The following is a 15,775-nucleotide window of genomic DNA, read 5'->3' as shown; positions in this document are numbered from 1 at the left end:
TCTTTTACAACATTCCAAACTCAAGTTCCACCAAGAACTAGTAAAGAAAATGGATGGATGGATGGATGGATGCTGCACTGTACCTGTCTGTGTTGTGACTGTGTGGCCATTATATATCACATAGCATACACTATACAATGATTATTTGAGGAAAAATACACGTTTAAAATGTTTATTCATGTTTTTTTGCATCAAAAATCATATGAAAAGTTTGTCAAAGAAAACAACACTATAATTGATGTCACAGGATCAGTATTCACAGTATACAAAAACAGAGTCTGATGTGATAATCCCTCTGAACAAATCACTTTCACTAAACATGAAACATTGCATGTTTAACTCTGATAAATTAAACACATGGTCCAGTTTAAGGTCTTTGATATTTAAGGCATTACATATGTCGGCAAATATGACTGGGATTGTCTTATGAATTCAATCCAATATAAAACTTTGAGAAAATAAATATCCTGCATGAATATCAATCCAAGTGATTTACATTTACCTGACAGACAGCTACTGTTGTGTGTACTGTGCATTAAATACAAATGAAATGTTGTGTACTAAGCTAAACATTGCAATCTATTAAACAAATACAACAAACCTGAGAATCTGACTCAGTTTTTTAACTGAGTAAACCTTAGCACATATTTCACGTCATTTTGCAGCTGTAACTGTATCATTGCTAAAATTGATTCAAACTCAGAAAATTGACTAACATGAAGCCCATTCTGTAAAAATGTGTCTTTTCAGTAATAATCATCATTGCAAATACATTTCCGTTCCAAAATAAATAACAAAAACATTTTTTATCACACAGTCCAATGAAGCAAACTGTAAGAAAATTGATAACCCTCCAAAGATGCAATTACATATTGTAGCCTCCATATACATTACACCTCAGCTTTGTACAAAATTGAGATATGAGATCTATGGCCATTCAAGACTAAACATCTAAACATCCCTTCTCCCATAATAAGAAAAGCAGTGCAATTGTCAAACATGCTCTAGCTTCCATGAGTCACATTATCTATGCTGTAGTTGTGCATAGCCTTGCACAAACAGCACACATACGAGAATCTTTCCTCTGCTGTTTGCTGTACAAGACGTGAGAGGTCAAGTTGACGTCAGTGTGCAGCTGAGGGTTCAGCAAGTATTCCCGACAGACTCTCCTCTGCCAGCTGGGACAGGTATTTCTGTAGACGAGTGGAAGAACAGAAAAAGCAAAGATTTACAATCCGAAATGACTAATCTGACTGCACAGAGGTCTTTTCTGTTAAGACTTGGTAAACTGTTTTCTCAACAACCGAGACCTCTTTAGCGATGATTTGTGGCAGCTCCACTGAGATAAAATGTTTCTTTTTCAAGAAAGATCAGGACAAGAAAGCAGCATCTTGATAAATGTCAGCATTGCAGTCAAACAACTAGCTGGCCAATCCTTTCCACCACTAGCATGTTGGATTTTACTGAACTTTTTTTTTTAGAGCTTTTTAAACATTTTATGAAAATGGTTTTCAGTTGAGTGATCATAAGTGTCAGTGACGAGAGCTGCAGTCCTTATTTGTCCAAATCCATTTTGAAAGAAGTTTCCACAAATACAATAATGAAGTGACACATTATAATCCGGAAAATCTAAATATTAGGTATATGAATAAAAAATTAGCAATTACCAGCTTCAGTTCAGTTGAGCTTGACTCAAATATCTGAGAACGGGAGCCTCGCTCACTCTCTCTTCTTTTTTTTTGTACAGCAGTTAAAGACTAGTTAAAAGCTGTGGCTGATGCTGTGTTGGATTTTAAACTGAATTGATTATAATGTAAAAAATAATTTTAAAAAGATATGCACTTCTCTGTGTTAAAGTTAAACTACGTAGAGTTAAACAGAAATCTATGGTAAAAAGAAAAGGACAAAAAATGATCTAAAACTATTAAACACCAGAACACACACACACACACACACACACACACACACACACACACACACACACACACACACACACACACACACACACACACACACACACACACACACACACACACACACACACACACACACACACACACAGAGCTTTGACAGACAGCACAACTGTTTCAAACAGTTTTTTTCCTCTTGGAATGTAATCCATCAAACGTTCAAATCTCTGCTCCTCCGGCTTGCCTCAGCTGTGCTGCCGGGGACAAGAGAAATACAAGATGGCTCGGTGCTGAGTGGCCAATAATCAGAAACCTAATACAGTTGCAATTTTACATGCAATGTGTATGTTCGTTCATGTGTGTGTGTGTGTGTGTGTGTGTGCTAGTTTGTGTGCCCATCTGACAGCATTCGTACATTTTATTTTTGATTTTTGATTAATCTGTTGATTATTTTTTCAATGAACTGTTTGAAAAAGACTAGTCTCTAAAATGTCAGTAAGAAAATCTTTATATTGCTTTGTTTTGTCCAACAAATAGTACAAAGCAAAAAGACGTTTCATTTAAAGTCATATAAATCAAATCATAAATTTGGCATTTAAACAGTTACTCAATTATTAAAACGAATTTGATTAGTTTATTAGTAGGCTATATTCACTGTCTTTTGCAGTCCTGTTTAGAAAACACCATATTTAATTGAACATTTAAAGTAAAAATTATCCCCAAAATGAAGAAAAGAAGAAAGGCAACAAAATTGATATAAAACGCATGTGCTGCATATATGTGAAGTGATAACTTACCAACCCAGCAACAGGTGGTGAAATCTTGTGAATTTTGCTACCAGACCACACTAACTGTGGACCACACCAGCAGTGCTCTCAGTACAGTGGAGCATACAGGCATACAGATTCAAATGTTTAATATATATTTATTACGTTTGCTAGTATAAAAGGTGTGACAGCAAATGCACATGCAGACATGTTTTATATGTACATACAGTACTACATGTACATTAACTGTCAGATACACAGATCTACCTCAGCGACGGTTAGCATGCTCATATAATTCACTAAAGAATGAATAAAATGTTGAATTGTATAATTCCCGATTATCATTTTATTCCTTCTTGTCATCATCACCAACTTCACCTGAAGGACCAGTGTGTCTCTGTGTAGTGTGTACCTGTAGGTTCCTGTAGTGTACGGTGCTGCGGCAGTGAGTGGTCTTTGCAGTCTCCTCACTATTATAGAACAGTCCGCAGAGTTTACAGTAGAAGCCGGTCCTCGGCACAACAAACTCAACACCTGTTAGACAGCAAACACAACTATTAGAATTAAATTCGCAGAAATCAACACCTGAGAGATGAGGGTCCTCACAAAGCAGTGATAGTACTTGAGGTATCCTCATGTATCCTCATTTGTTTTGTCACTCGCTTTATTCAAAACAACACAAAAAACTAAAGCATGCCTCTGTCAACAGCAGGCTAAATAATTAACTTCATGATCGATTCTCGTCAACATAATTTTTTTTTAATGAATGAAAAAAAACATATATTACTGAAAAAAGATTCAACCAAAATGAAAACTTTTTTTAATTTACTTGCAAGTGTTTTATGTCACTCAGATATGAAATACAAATTAAAGGTAACTCTATTCAGAGAAGAACTTCACACATTGACAGCAAGATGTATTGTATCTGCAAACAAATAACTTATACAAGCTTAAACCAAGGGACTGGATGTTAGTAAACTGCACATGAAAAGTGTTCATAAAAACACTACAATTTTATTTTCTCCAATGTTGAATGAATTAAAGGGAAAGTGACACTATTTTGTGACTTAATGGTTTCTGCTGATAAGATGAAAACCCTCTTACAAAACATATTTCCTATATTAGTATGCATGTTATTTTAGTCCCTTAAAAAGGTGAGTAGCCTACCAAGATACTTTTCAACAACTCATATCTGACTGTGACAATTAAAAAAATGGTACCCAAAATGGCAACAACAACAACCACATGACTCATCAGTGGTAAATTTGTGTTAGCCGTGCTATCAATGGACACACACACACACACACACACACACACACACACACACACACACACACACACACACACACACACACACACACACACACACACAAAACACACACACACACACACACACACACACAACACACGCATGCACACACACGCACACAAATTCTCGGGGCATCATACTATAACAGAAATAGCCACAGTCTTGTTGTCCTATTGTTGTTACACTGCACCAGTCTCCATACAGCAGGCCCAGTACTGGCCATGTGCTTGGCTGTGTCATTCTAGCCCTAATGATAACATAAAAACTCATCTCTCAGGGGTGCATTTCACAACCTGCTCACAGAAATAGGTCAGCAAAGTGACCACGCAATTCCAGTCAATTAGAGTGCTAATGCAACAGGCTGTCAGTGCACTTAATGGGGTATATGATAGGACTTTATCTTTAGGACTAGAACCACAAGCTGAAGACTCAATGAACTTGTCTCTGCGACAATGATTAAATATAGACCAGTTCAAGAACCCTTGGACTGGGTTTAATTCAGCCAGAGAAATCTGATCCGTTTTTTCATTATTTCTACCATTAAATCTTTTTTACATATTCTGATATTTGCAGACAGAATAAATAAAATCATTGAGGGTCTTAAATATAGTGGGTATTGTTCTCATTTTCAGTGTATTATAAAACATTCAAGTTAGAATCAGAGTGATAATAGAACTTGTTACACTTACCCAAAGGGATGCTGTGTTCACTGACAGCTTTGTCTTGCTCACGAGACGGCGAGGGTGCCTCAATCTCTGTAAAAGACATATAAATGATGCTCTTTGGGGGCATGTTACGTATTGACTTTTTACTCAAAAATATATAAAGATGTTTGACACAAGTTTAGGACATTACATGACAGAGTTGCATGAAATATCTGAAACAATAACAAAAACTTTTAGAAAGTACACATGTTCCACCAAAACATGTTCCTTTCCGAGGCTATTTTGCAGCGGCAACATGGCTTTGTCAGGCGCTTAGCATCTCCCAACATGGTTGCGATTGGTTTAAAGAAATGCCAATAAACCAGAGAATGTTTTTCTCCCATCCCGGAATGCTATGTGGACTAGCCAGACCCTCCTCCTGTGGAGGAAGGTCTGGTAAAAGCGAGACTACACGTGAATCTACTCTTAAGATTTGACTACTCTTTTGAAAAGTACCTTTTTTAAGCATATCAGCATCCTTGTGTTGAACCCCATTACTGATTGTTTCTGTAACCTGTCCTACTTCCAGGGTTTTGCTGTCCTCTGATACACACATGTGATTTTCCATTGGCTCCTCTGGGGGCCCACTTTTGGTTACTTTATCCTTTAAACATGTCTCCTCCAGTGCAGCCTTGAACTCCTCACTGGGGAAGTCACTAAGGTTAGTGATTGGGAGCTCAGGAATCTCTGGACTGAGTGTCTGGTCTTCAGTACTGGTTGCAGTTAAAACATTCCCTGGTTTCTCATCTACAGATGTTTCTGCCGGGCCTCCAGCATCCTTTTCCTGGTTAGACGTCTCGTTGGACGTCTCCTGCACCTCCAAGGACGAGGAGGAGGTAGGTGGTAATATATGCTCCTCGGCTGCGTTTTCCTCTGCAGACTCTTTGGGGCAGGATACATACTCTTCCAGCCCTGGAAGATCCGGCTCAATTATGGAATCATCTTCTCCTCCCACTTCATCTACAGTGACCAGTTCCTCCATGTTCTTAGGATACCAACACTCTTCATCAGTGTCATCTCCACTTCCCCACTCCTTCACCTTAGAAAAGTGATCAAGAAAAAGAACTATTAATATTCTACTCCAACTGCAGTAGTAGCAACCTGTAGCTTTAAAGAGGGTGCACACAAGTTTACAGTTAACCGGTGGGGTCAAATAGGGGCGTGAAGGAGTTTGAAGAGCTTGATCAAAATTCTTTACTTACAGTGTCTCTTTCTGTACTACATTCAGTAGCTTCTTTTGGCATATTGCTTTGCTGAGGTGAAACAGATTTTTCTTTTGACTGGCGATCCTGGAAAAAGGAATGACTTAGCAGCTAGAAGGCTGTGCCATGCAAAGGAAGTATACAACAACAAATAATATATATTTACAAAAGTAACTCACGGTATTTTCAGTAGCATTTTCTTTCTCATGTTTTTCCACAGTGGTGTGCCTCCTGCTTATCTTTTTGCTCCTGCCCCTGCCTGGTGAACCCTGCCTCTTGTCTTCTAGTGTTCTGCGAAGTGGCTCCTCAGTTATCTCAAACTCTGAATGCCTCGATCTACTGTGGTAGTCACCACCATCCCTCCTCTTTGGCTTTGCATCATGCCTTTGGTATGGAGGTCTGGGCGGCTTGTCTGACTTGTACATTTGTTCCTTCATGTAGAAATCGTCCTCCATATTCCTGTAAGAGTTGAAGGACATGCCTTGAGGGCTGCCTCGTGGGTGCCAGTCTCTGTTGCCCCTCATCCCTTCACCTCCTCCTCCTCCTCCTCGCTCATCTGCAGATCTCGAGCTGATATGATCCAAGGGTTTCTGGTAAGCCTTCCGACGGTCAGCTGCCCTTCCATTGGGCCGATCGTCATCCACGCTGCCCCCATTCCTCCATGGGTCATCCCTCTCCCTTTCATCCTCACCCCTGCGTAAGTGTGATGACCAATCCCAAGAGCCCCGGCGGGGGCCCAAGCCATTGCTGCCTCTCTCCGGACCCCTGCATGGTGCCCCCTGGGGGCTGTGGGCTGAGCTGCATGATGTAAAACTGGGGCTGTGGGAATGAGGACTCAGAGAGCGGCTGATAGGGCTGCGGGAGCGTGCTCTCTCTGGCATGTAGCTGGAGGGAGATGATGGGTAGATTACATGGAGAAATCCTCTAAAGCTGCACTTTGTGTTGTTATTTATGATATCAGAAATATCACACTGACTCAACTTCAATAATGAAAATTAATTCATGAAACAAATGAAAAGTTTCCTTACTGTTCAACTTCTGGCATCTCATCTCTTTCCCTCTGAGAGGTGAGATCCTGGATGATCGATTGAACATCTTTACCTGGTTTCTATACAGAAAATACATTTGTGTTCAGTAATTGGCTAATGCAACCTATAACCTGCTGTTTACTTTTTTCTTCAGTGTTACCTTGAGTTGCAGCTCCTTGTACCTCTTAGACATTCGTATGAGTAGTTTCTGATTGTTAACCATTGCTGGAGTAAGTTGGTAGTATTGAACCATGGCCTGAGCTGCTTCAACATATGCCATCTCCAGAAATGCCTTGTAGGACAAGAGAAAATTGCTGTAAACAATAATCCCCTTCTGACAGTTATATGGTTTGTCCTGCAGGACATCTGCACAAACATGTTTCACATCTCCGATGTCAGACTGGATGCAAGCAAATCTTTAAAAAAATCATTATCACAATGTATCACGTCATTGCCATAATAAATCATCAGAACAGTCGTTTTAGTCCCTGTAACTGATACCACGATTTTATTATGAATGCTTTAAATTTGATAGGGGTGATATTAATGGTGTAGTTCAGTTATGATATCTGAAACCTCGGAACCTGAGTGAGCTGTCATGTACTGGTAGTTAAACATCCAGTAAGTTGTGTCAAAGTACATGATATCACATAACAGCTGCAGCAGAAAAAAAGCTGATGATAATCACAAAAATGCACATAAATAACTTGTTGATTTGCATTTGGATAATTTTTTTCAAAGTGAAAATATCATCATCATCATCAACCTTTATTTAGTTCTCGGGAGTACAATTGAGGGCAAGCCCTCATTCTCAATGTAGCCGAGATAACATAAAATAAATACACAATATAATTTAAAACACAATTTACAAGTGTTGCACATTTATAAATATTCAATGCAAATACTGTAGAAATCATTAATAACAATTATGAGCAATCAACATACAGTATATACTAGGTGGTTGGTGCATTATAGAGGAATGCCGATTTCCCTAGTTCTGATTGAACCCTCGTGACCAAAAGTTAGATTTGTTTGATAAGGCCCTGAGTTCTACTCTAACAGAGCAGAAATATAAGGAGGGAGCTTACCGTTAATGGCATTAAAAATGAACAGACACCAATGGTTTTCACATCTTTCTGCTAAAGAAGATAGACCCACTTTAGCATAGAGTACACAGTGATGGGTGTTGTCGCTCGCTCCAGTGATAAATCTAAGAGCGGAGTGATAAATTGTGTCAAGGCGTATGAGATTAGATGGAGCAGCACTTCTATAAATAACGTCACCATAATCAAGCACTGAAAGAAAAACTGCTTCAACAATTCTTTTTCTGCTTGATAAAGGGAAGCAGGATTTGTTTCTGTAAAGGAATCCTAGTTTCTGTTTCAAGTTAATGATTAGATTATCAATATGGTAAAGAAAAGAAAACTTCTCATCAAACCAGATGCCAAGATATTTGTACTTGGACAAACACTCTATTTTTGATTCACTCGCAGTGTGTATAAACAAGCTATATAGTCAATATTCCTGGCCTTAGTAAACAAAATACATTTGGTCTTACTTCCATTTAGAACCATCTTATGTTTAACCAGCGCTTCCTGTAGGGCATTAAAAGCAAGCTGTAGCTTCTCCAAGGCAAGCTGAACAGAATCTGCAATGCAATATATAATTGTGTCGTCTGCATAAAGATGGACATGGCAGTCATTCAAAGAAGAAACAATATTATTGATATAAATATAAAAAAGGACAGGTGCCAGTCCCTGCAGGACCCTGCTAGCCCAATGTTGTACAACCTATGTAAAAGCAAGGGATGGTCAACCGTATCAAATGCTTTTGAAAGGTCTACAAAAGGGCAGATATAATATTACCTGCGACTAATGTAACAGCTGAGATGGTACTGTGATTGGCTCTAAATCCTGATTGGTGAGGACTCAAAACTGCAGAACTACTGAGGAAAACCTTAAGTTGATTATTTACCAGAGATTCCAGGAGTTTAGCAAGGCATGGTAATTTTGAAAGTGGTCTGTAATTGTCCATATAATTTTTGCCTCCTCCTTTGTGCAGTGGAATTATGTGTGCCAATTTCCAGATACTGGGAAATTTGCCAGTTGAAATAGAAAGGTTGAATATATGAGTTAATTGCTCAGCAATAAGTGGAGCAGCCAGTTTAAGAAAGAAAGGATCCAATTTATCCTCGCCAATTAAACCCCTGGGATTAATAGCTTGCAAGGCATCAAATACAACACCAGAAGAGATAGGATAGAATGAAAGCTTGGAGATCTGACGCACGTTATGTGCACAAAATATTTACAGGATCAACACCTTTTCTGTCATCAGGACATGTATATGAATAACAAATAATCAGTCAACAATAAGGTTCTTGTACCTGATGGGTAGAGCGCATGAGGATGTAGTTGGTGACTTTGCCAAAGGGTAATCCCAGGTTGATGACATCATTCTCTGTGCAGCTGCCTTCAGGGAGGTTGCAGATGTGAATGACTCGGCCTACTGTGGCCTTTCTGGGTGAAAATGGCTGCAAATAATCAAAACAATTACAACCATGAATATTATTTAAATATCACACAGATCATTAGCAAAACAATTATTGGACATCTGACAATACAATTTGTTGAATTGAGTCAACAACCCTAAAACCGTTATATCAATATTTAAACATTCAAACTTGCACCAAATCAGAATCAAAGTAACTTCATACTGCTTAAAATTACATTAAAGATGCCCTGTCATACAAAACCGTTTTTACTTGCATTTTTTGAAATATGTTAGGTCCATATGTGTTTGTGTTATGTTGTGAATGTGAAAATGAACTGCTACCTCCAATGTCAGCTCTAGCCCCTGAAAAGAAATAAGCAGAGAAATCAGGCCAATTACAAAAGCTGGTCAGTCTGACGTCATATTGCCTGAGCTCATTACTATTCATGAGCTCGCCCAGTTGGGCTGGTTAAGGATTCTGACAGCCAGGCTCTCATTGGCTAGCTGTTAGCCAATCAGATTCAAACAGCTTAGCTTGTTGAATATTAATGAGAACTGGCAGAAATTGAGCTGAGTCTTCCTGTAGGCTTTCTATACCACGCTAGAATGGCTTGAAACAAGGTAACCAAGGCATTTATTCCACAAAAAATGTCCATGAAAGAGTCCATGGTAGAACTTTAGACATTACCACAAAGTAATGAAATATGTGTGGCAGGGCACCTTTAAAGCTGGCTGAGGCACCTTATTTTTGGCGTTGTCAGGCAAAAAATCCATAATAATCTTTCAGCATAGTGTAAATCAAGTGGTCTGAGAGAAAACTAGACTTCTGCATCTCCTCAGTGCTCTGTTTTGAGGCTTAAGTAACTCTAGCCTGTGACGGTAGGATATGGTCAATCCCAGGTCATTTCAGAAAGATGACGCTCTGTTTTGTGCACACATTGCCTGTGCGACAGAGAGAGAAGAGGTCTCACTCTAATTCAAACTATGGCGTTTTTTTGCATTCTACCCCCTGCAGCTTTAACACCATGAACTGAGAAAGTCATCTGGTTTTGTTCAGTTCAAACCTGCCAACCCTATGATAAGAACCTCTAAGATCCTGCATGCACTGAACCCATCTGTCGTAGGTCAAGGAGTCTATTTGCAATGTGTAAGCCAACGCCTCCAACCACTTCCTTTTCTATTTCTACATAGGCAAATATACATAGCTAGGCTAGCAGTTCCATAACTTTCAATTAGATATGCACAGATGAAACGGAAACTAAAATGATATCTCCTCATCTAACTGTGGGCTCGACAGCAAAAAAAAAACATTCTTCCAAAAGTCTCTGTCTTGATGTGTAGCACATCAAAGTCAATCATACTGTAGGAAACTAGTCCATCTAACGTCAATGTAACACTATCACAGAGGATGTCATGTCACTTTCCCTCCTTGATACAACCCACCTCATTCCATCTATTAATAGTTCCTTGGCAGTAGTGCAACAGTGATAATCAAAGTTTACTTGTTTGGATTTAGAGACTTGTCAGCTGACTGGCCCCAGACATTTCACACATTTGACATAAATCCCTCTGGGCTGCCAACTATATCGACCTGCATTGCTGCCGGGTTCGGGCCTAGCTGTTATTTCTCAATATATTGGGTCGGGTTTGCGCAAATTTCACAGTGTTTTCTTCCTTCATGCAGACCTTATCTGTGTAATGTCATGGTCATTTGATTGTCTCATTGATTTTTCGCTGTTGTTCAAAAATCATGTCACTGACAGCAGTTGCCTAGAACAGTCCCGAGACCCCTGACTCTCATCGATATGGAGAGATGTTATACAATCTTTATTTAATATGGCATATAACAGTTTTTGGGCTGTGTTGAACATTCGATAAGGCGCATATCGGAGATAAGGTCACAAATGTCTGTTACCGCACTGAAAAGACTTTAGTTGACTTTAGCTTGTATTAAATTTGTTAGTATGAATTCAGTGGAAATTTGTGTTTTTAACCGGGCTCGGGCGCGAAACTGCTGCCGTAGTTCGGCTCTGGTTGGGCTTGCACAGAAATATATGCTGGTTCATGTAGGGTCAGGTCAGACTTTTTTGGGCCCCATCATAGCTCTAGTGGGCTGCAGAGAGACAGTACAGAGATAGTGAAACTACTTTAATCTGTTTTGGTTTTAGGTATTGTATTATCACTATTTCTGACAATCTATTGCTTAATTATTATTTACTTTTATAGCTTTATTTGTAAGGCATATAATATTAAAAGGTTTTAGTCTTCCTTTGTTTCTCTTTCAGATTTCTTATTATTCATCCAACTTTTTTCCCATCTCAAATATTTTGCAGCCCATCTGTCCCAACTTCTTGCCGAAGTATTTATCTTCACATCTGTCTTTACCTGCATCTTTCCTTCTTAGACTCACAACCACGTTTTTTCAACCTCTATCTCTGTCCAAAGCAGACATGCTAAGAAGGCAACACAGATGATCTAAAGAACTAGCTCCACCATAGAAGGGACTATGGCTGCCTGGTTCAGAGGCATGTGTAGAAGAAGTCCAGTGTCCATCATGCATCATATGCACGCTTTCAGTTGTTGTTTAACCTTTCCCAACAATGTACGTACTACATTTAGAAGGCAAAGGCAACTACCACTGACTGATTGAATCTGTCTTTCTTTATTCATCATCAAACTAGCCGGTGGACCTACTGTTTGACACCTCATGCTCCTCTAACATCATTGCAGAAAGCGGTTGTAAATTCAGCTCGTCATATCTTGGAGTCTCATTTCTGCAAACATTGTGCTGTAACTGCAAGTTTTCCAGTGCCCCTCCTCCTCCTTCCTGCATCTCTGGCTGACAGACCTGACAGACAGTTCCATGTGTGGGACATAATGGGTTCCTATTTCCACCTTGGACCAGCAGCAAGGGTCTCTGTTTTTACAGGGAATTTTTTCAGGGAAACTTTAAACCAACATATACTTTATACTGGGTCCAATAGATGGGAAGTGTAGAATGTTTAAAGGGGAGGAGGAAACCTTTACAATCTCAAAGTCACTTTACTATGCATGTCGAAACATAATCCGATGCAAGTGTGGCAGTATTCAAAACAAACATGAAGCACTGATCACAAAATCCATAAATAATGTGATTGTATCTCACAAAATCCTGATATTAGTAGTTAATAAACTGAGGACACATTTAGTAGTACTTTTGGCTAGTGACACAATTTTTTAAATGGGATACTCTATTCACAAATTGTGAAAAGGTCATATTACTATTCATACAACTGATCAAATGATCTGGATGAGCCAGATCACTGAATATCTATGACAACTTAATGGTTTCTGGCCAGCAAGCTGACATCAACAGCTTCAGATGATAAGAGCGATAATTTTATTCAACAGCTCCGAGCCACCACCAGAACACATATAAAGGTCAGTGCAGGTTGGGCTCAATAAACAGATCCAGGAATAGGCTGTTTATGTTCTTGGACTATTAGAGAGAACAAGAGTCTTGCTCACTGCACTCACTAATGTATGACTTGTAAAATGCTGTCTGTGTCTGAAAGCTCAGACAGTTTGTCCACAGCACTGATATCACTGTCAAGGTTGGCTCAGGCTTTGAACGGTAGCTGTTTCTGTTAACCGCAAACCAGAGGCGCAGAGTTATGCCATGTCATTGCCTACTCACAAGGAGGCACTACAGTACACACACTTTGGCGGTTGAGACTTTCAATGCATGGAACAACAAAAACAAAACTTTTGGAAACAATTAATTTTCAGTTGACACAAGTCCTTGGCAAAACAATCTCAGTTTTAGGCTATACATCAAAATATAATTTTAATTGAACTGGGGATTAAGTATGATTGAAACCTTGAGTATTAACATTTCTCTATAATATAGGCTTTATCACACTAAATTACATTTTACTTTTCAGTTGTTCAGCATAAAGAAGCAGCATTTTTTTTCTTCAATGTATTTATCTATAAATGTACGGATGAGACTATTTTTACCCTACACTACAGTCATCAGAGGTAATGGCTTTACCTGCCACAGTGTGTTCAGCCATATGTTCTGTTGCTGAAGCACTCCCAACACTATGACCAACTGAACTAGGGCCAAATGGTGTAAAGGACAACCATTTCACACAGTGCTTTCCTTTTTTCACTGACAGCGTGCTGACTGACATTAGCTGGAATCTCTCCTAAGGACATGTCTGTTTATTTGTACAAAGTAGGTTCCATGTTGAAGGACCCAGGGAGATGGTCAGTCTGGTTTCACAGTTTCTCCCCACGTTCCTTCGCATGGCGCAGGCACGCCGATCCCTCAGATCGCTTTACCAGTCACTCACCAGTATGAAACGTTACACCGTTGCCTGGGGGTGTGACCCGGGGTGTGACCTGGGGGTCTTAAGGTCTGTGCTCCTGACAGCAGTTAGCAGTAATCCTGTGTTTATCTCTTTTTGAGTTATCTTATCATATGAAGCTACTGTGCTACTTCAAACTGGGCAGCTGGAAACTGCAAACGACTGCTGTGTATGTGCAAGCATGCATGTGGTATGCTTGTATGTTATGCCCATGTGTGTGAGCTTCTCTGTACAGGTTGTAGTAATTGTTGTTTATTTTGATCACAAAATCAATTTAATTGAATGTAAATGTACAATATGTGTTTACGTTTTAATTTTCATAGACAAGCATACACAAATGAAACTTAATAAACCGAAAATAAGTTTACAAATTATCATTGCATGTGATTGTGCATGTGCATTCCTGTAAGTGCTCTCTGTTCAACAAAGGGCTCTAAAACCAGTAAAACCCCACCTGTTCTGCTTCGACAGGTGTGTGTTTATAGCAACCAACATTAGCTCATGAAGCACAGCCTATAAATATTTTCCCAATGATACAATAAAAGCCATTGTCAATAACCAACCAATGAAGCATTTGACTTTCACATCACTGAGTTCAGGCTCCTGTTATATTTGGTTCCACTGGCAATAAAAGAAAAGAAACTGGCTGAGATAAAACAGCAGAGTCACGCATGTTTGTTGAAACGGAAGAAGTGGTTTTACAGTAGAGGGTATGTAATGTAAACAACATGGCCTCCGAATCCGGAACAGCCCCCATCAACCATATAATTCTTTATTCTTAGATCTTATACACGTTTCTTTACGAGGCCCAAATTATCCGTTGTATTTTAATCGTACTCTTATACTACTACGTACTAGATATTTCTTTTTTACTATATACTACTAGCTTCTTTTATTTTCTTAAGTTATCTGTATAAATGCATGTAATATTTATTTATATTCTCATTAAGTGCAATCCTTTTGTGCATTTTACATTTCTGAAAAAAATCCCAAAATGTTAAAAGATACCAAATACATCAGGCTGAAATACAAGTAATAATGTTTATAAATTGATTCATTAACCTATATGGTTTTCATTCAATATTATATTAATTATTACTTCATAGTAAATATTATTAGTCATACAACAGCCTAACTTTTGTATAGTGATTAGTATAAATGTGATATACTGTGGCTTCATTAAAGAGCCAATGTATTTTTTGGACATAACGATTTCTTTAAGGGTCGGTAGGGTATGTTTGAAGTTAAGAAAACTGCAGCTAAAATACATGAAGTACAGGGTGTACAGTACAGTATGTATCTGTGTGCAGGTATGTGCTCCAGCATTGTGAGCATGTTAATGCCTGCTGACTGTTGAAAGCTGCGCACAGGGCACCAAAGATGGCTTTCCACAGGTTCACCGGGGCTAATCACCTCACTCATCATCTGAACTGTGCTTTTCAAGAGACCTGCCTTCGTGATGGATGCCTATTAACAGCTGCTGTTTTTCAAACCCAACGCTAACACTTTTGGACAGGCAAACTGACTGTGGGGCAGCAAGGAGTAAAAAAGAAATAGAAATAATCTTATTTAATTGTAGCCAAAGACATAGTGATGAGATTAACATAGATCATTTATTACCTATTGGTAACCCTATACATTCCTACAATGTATTATAGTTGCATCCTCCACTGTAATCAAAGTCTTACATTTGAGTATGTTTACAGATTCTGTTGCCTGGCAATGAAATACAAAATCATAGAAAATAATATAGTACTTGTTAAATAAACTTCTGTTCTGTCTATAGTACAATGTGGATAAAAAATCTGAACTACTGCTCATTTTCATCTCTTTCTTTTTACCACCTCATGCCAGGCAAGCGTCATTGCAGCAGCAGCCCTTCAGCAGCCTATTCAAATCCTCTATCAACGTCCACAAGGAAGTTACGTGTATAAGTAGAGTACGATTTTTAAGTGCAAATAAACAGTTAGCTCCACAGTACATGTGTGTGATGTAGTTGAAGCATGAGCCTGT

The 15,775-nt window shown here is 38.9% G+C and overlaps 1 protein-coding gene across 7 annotated transcripts in view; it reads right to left on the bottom strand.

Annotated features, from left to right (window-relative positions):
* Positions 1-158: 158 nt before the first annotated feature.
* rbm20 (RNA binding motif protein 20) overlaps positions 159-15,775 on the bottom strand; it is a 51,936-nt gene continuing 36,319 nt past the window's right edge. For 3 of the 7 annotated variants that reach the window (XM_039815382.1, XM_039815419.1, XM_039815427.1), the window contains exons 6-15: positions 9,753-9,773; positions 9,304-9,450; positions 7,081-7,212; positions 6,921-7,000; positions 6,072-6,777; positions 5,893-5,979; positions 5,147-5,729; positions 4,676-4,741; positions 3,090-3,211; positions 159-1,193 (exon numbers count right to left, since the gene is read on the bottom strand). In XM_039815382.1, the coding sequence (XP_039671316.1) occupies positions 1,125-1,193; positions 3,090-3,211; positions 4,676-4,741; positions 5,147-5,729; positions 5,893-5,979; positions 6,072-6,777; positions 6,921-7,000; positions 7,081-7,212; positions 9,304-9,450; positions 9,753-9,773 (2,013 nt within the window). In that variant the 3' untranslated portion in view covers positions 159-1,124. Of the gene's footprint in view, positions 1,194-2,083; positions 2,165-3,089; positions 3,212-4,675; positions 4,742-5,146; positions 5,730-5,892; positions 5,980-6,071; positions 6,778-6,920; positions 7,001-7,080; positions 7,213-9,303; positions 9,451-9,752; positions 9,774-15,775 lie in introns of all 7 variants that reach the window. The other 4 variants (XM_039815406.1, XM_039815397.1, XR_005640663.1 and 1 more) reach the window with 4 other exon arrangements.

This window comes from Perca fluviatilis, chromosome 1 (genome assembly GCF_010015445.1).
Source record: "Perca fluviatilis chromosome 1, GENO_Pfluv_1.0, whole genome shotgun sequence".
Taxonomy (NCBI): domain Eukaryota; kingdom Metazoa; phylum Chordata; class Actinopteri; order Perciformes; family Percidae; genus Perca; species Perca fluviatilis.
This window is presented reverse-complemented; position numbering and strand designations above follow the sequence as displayed.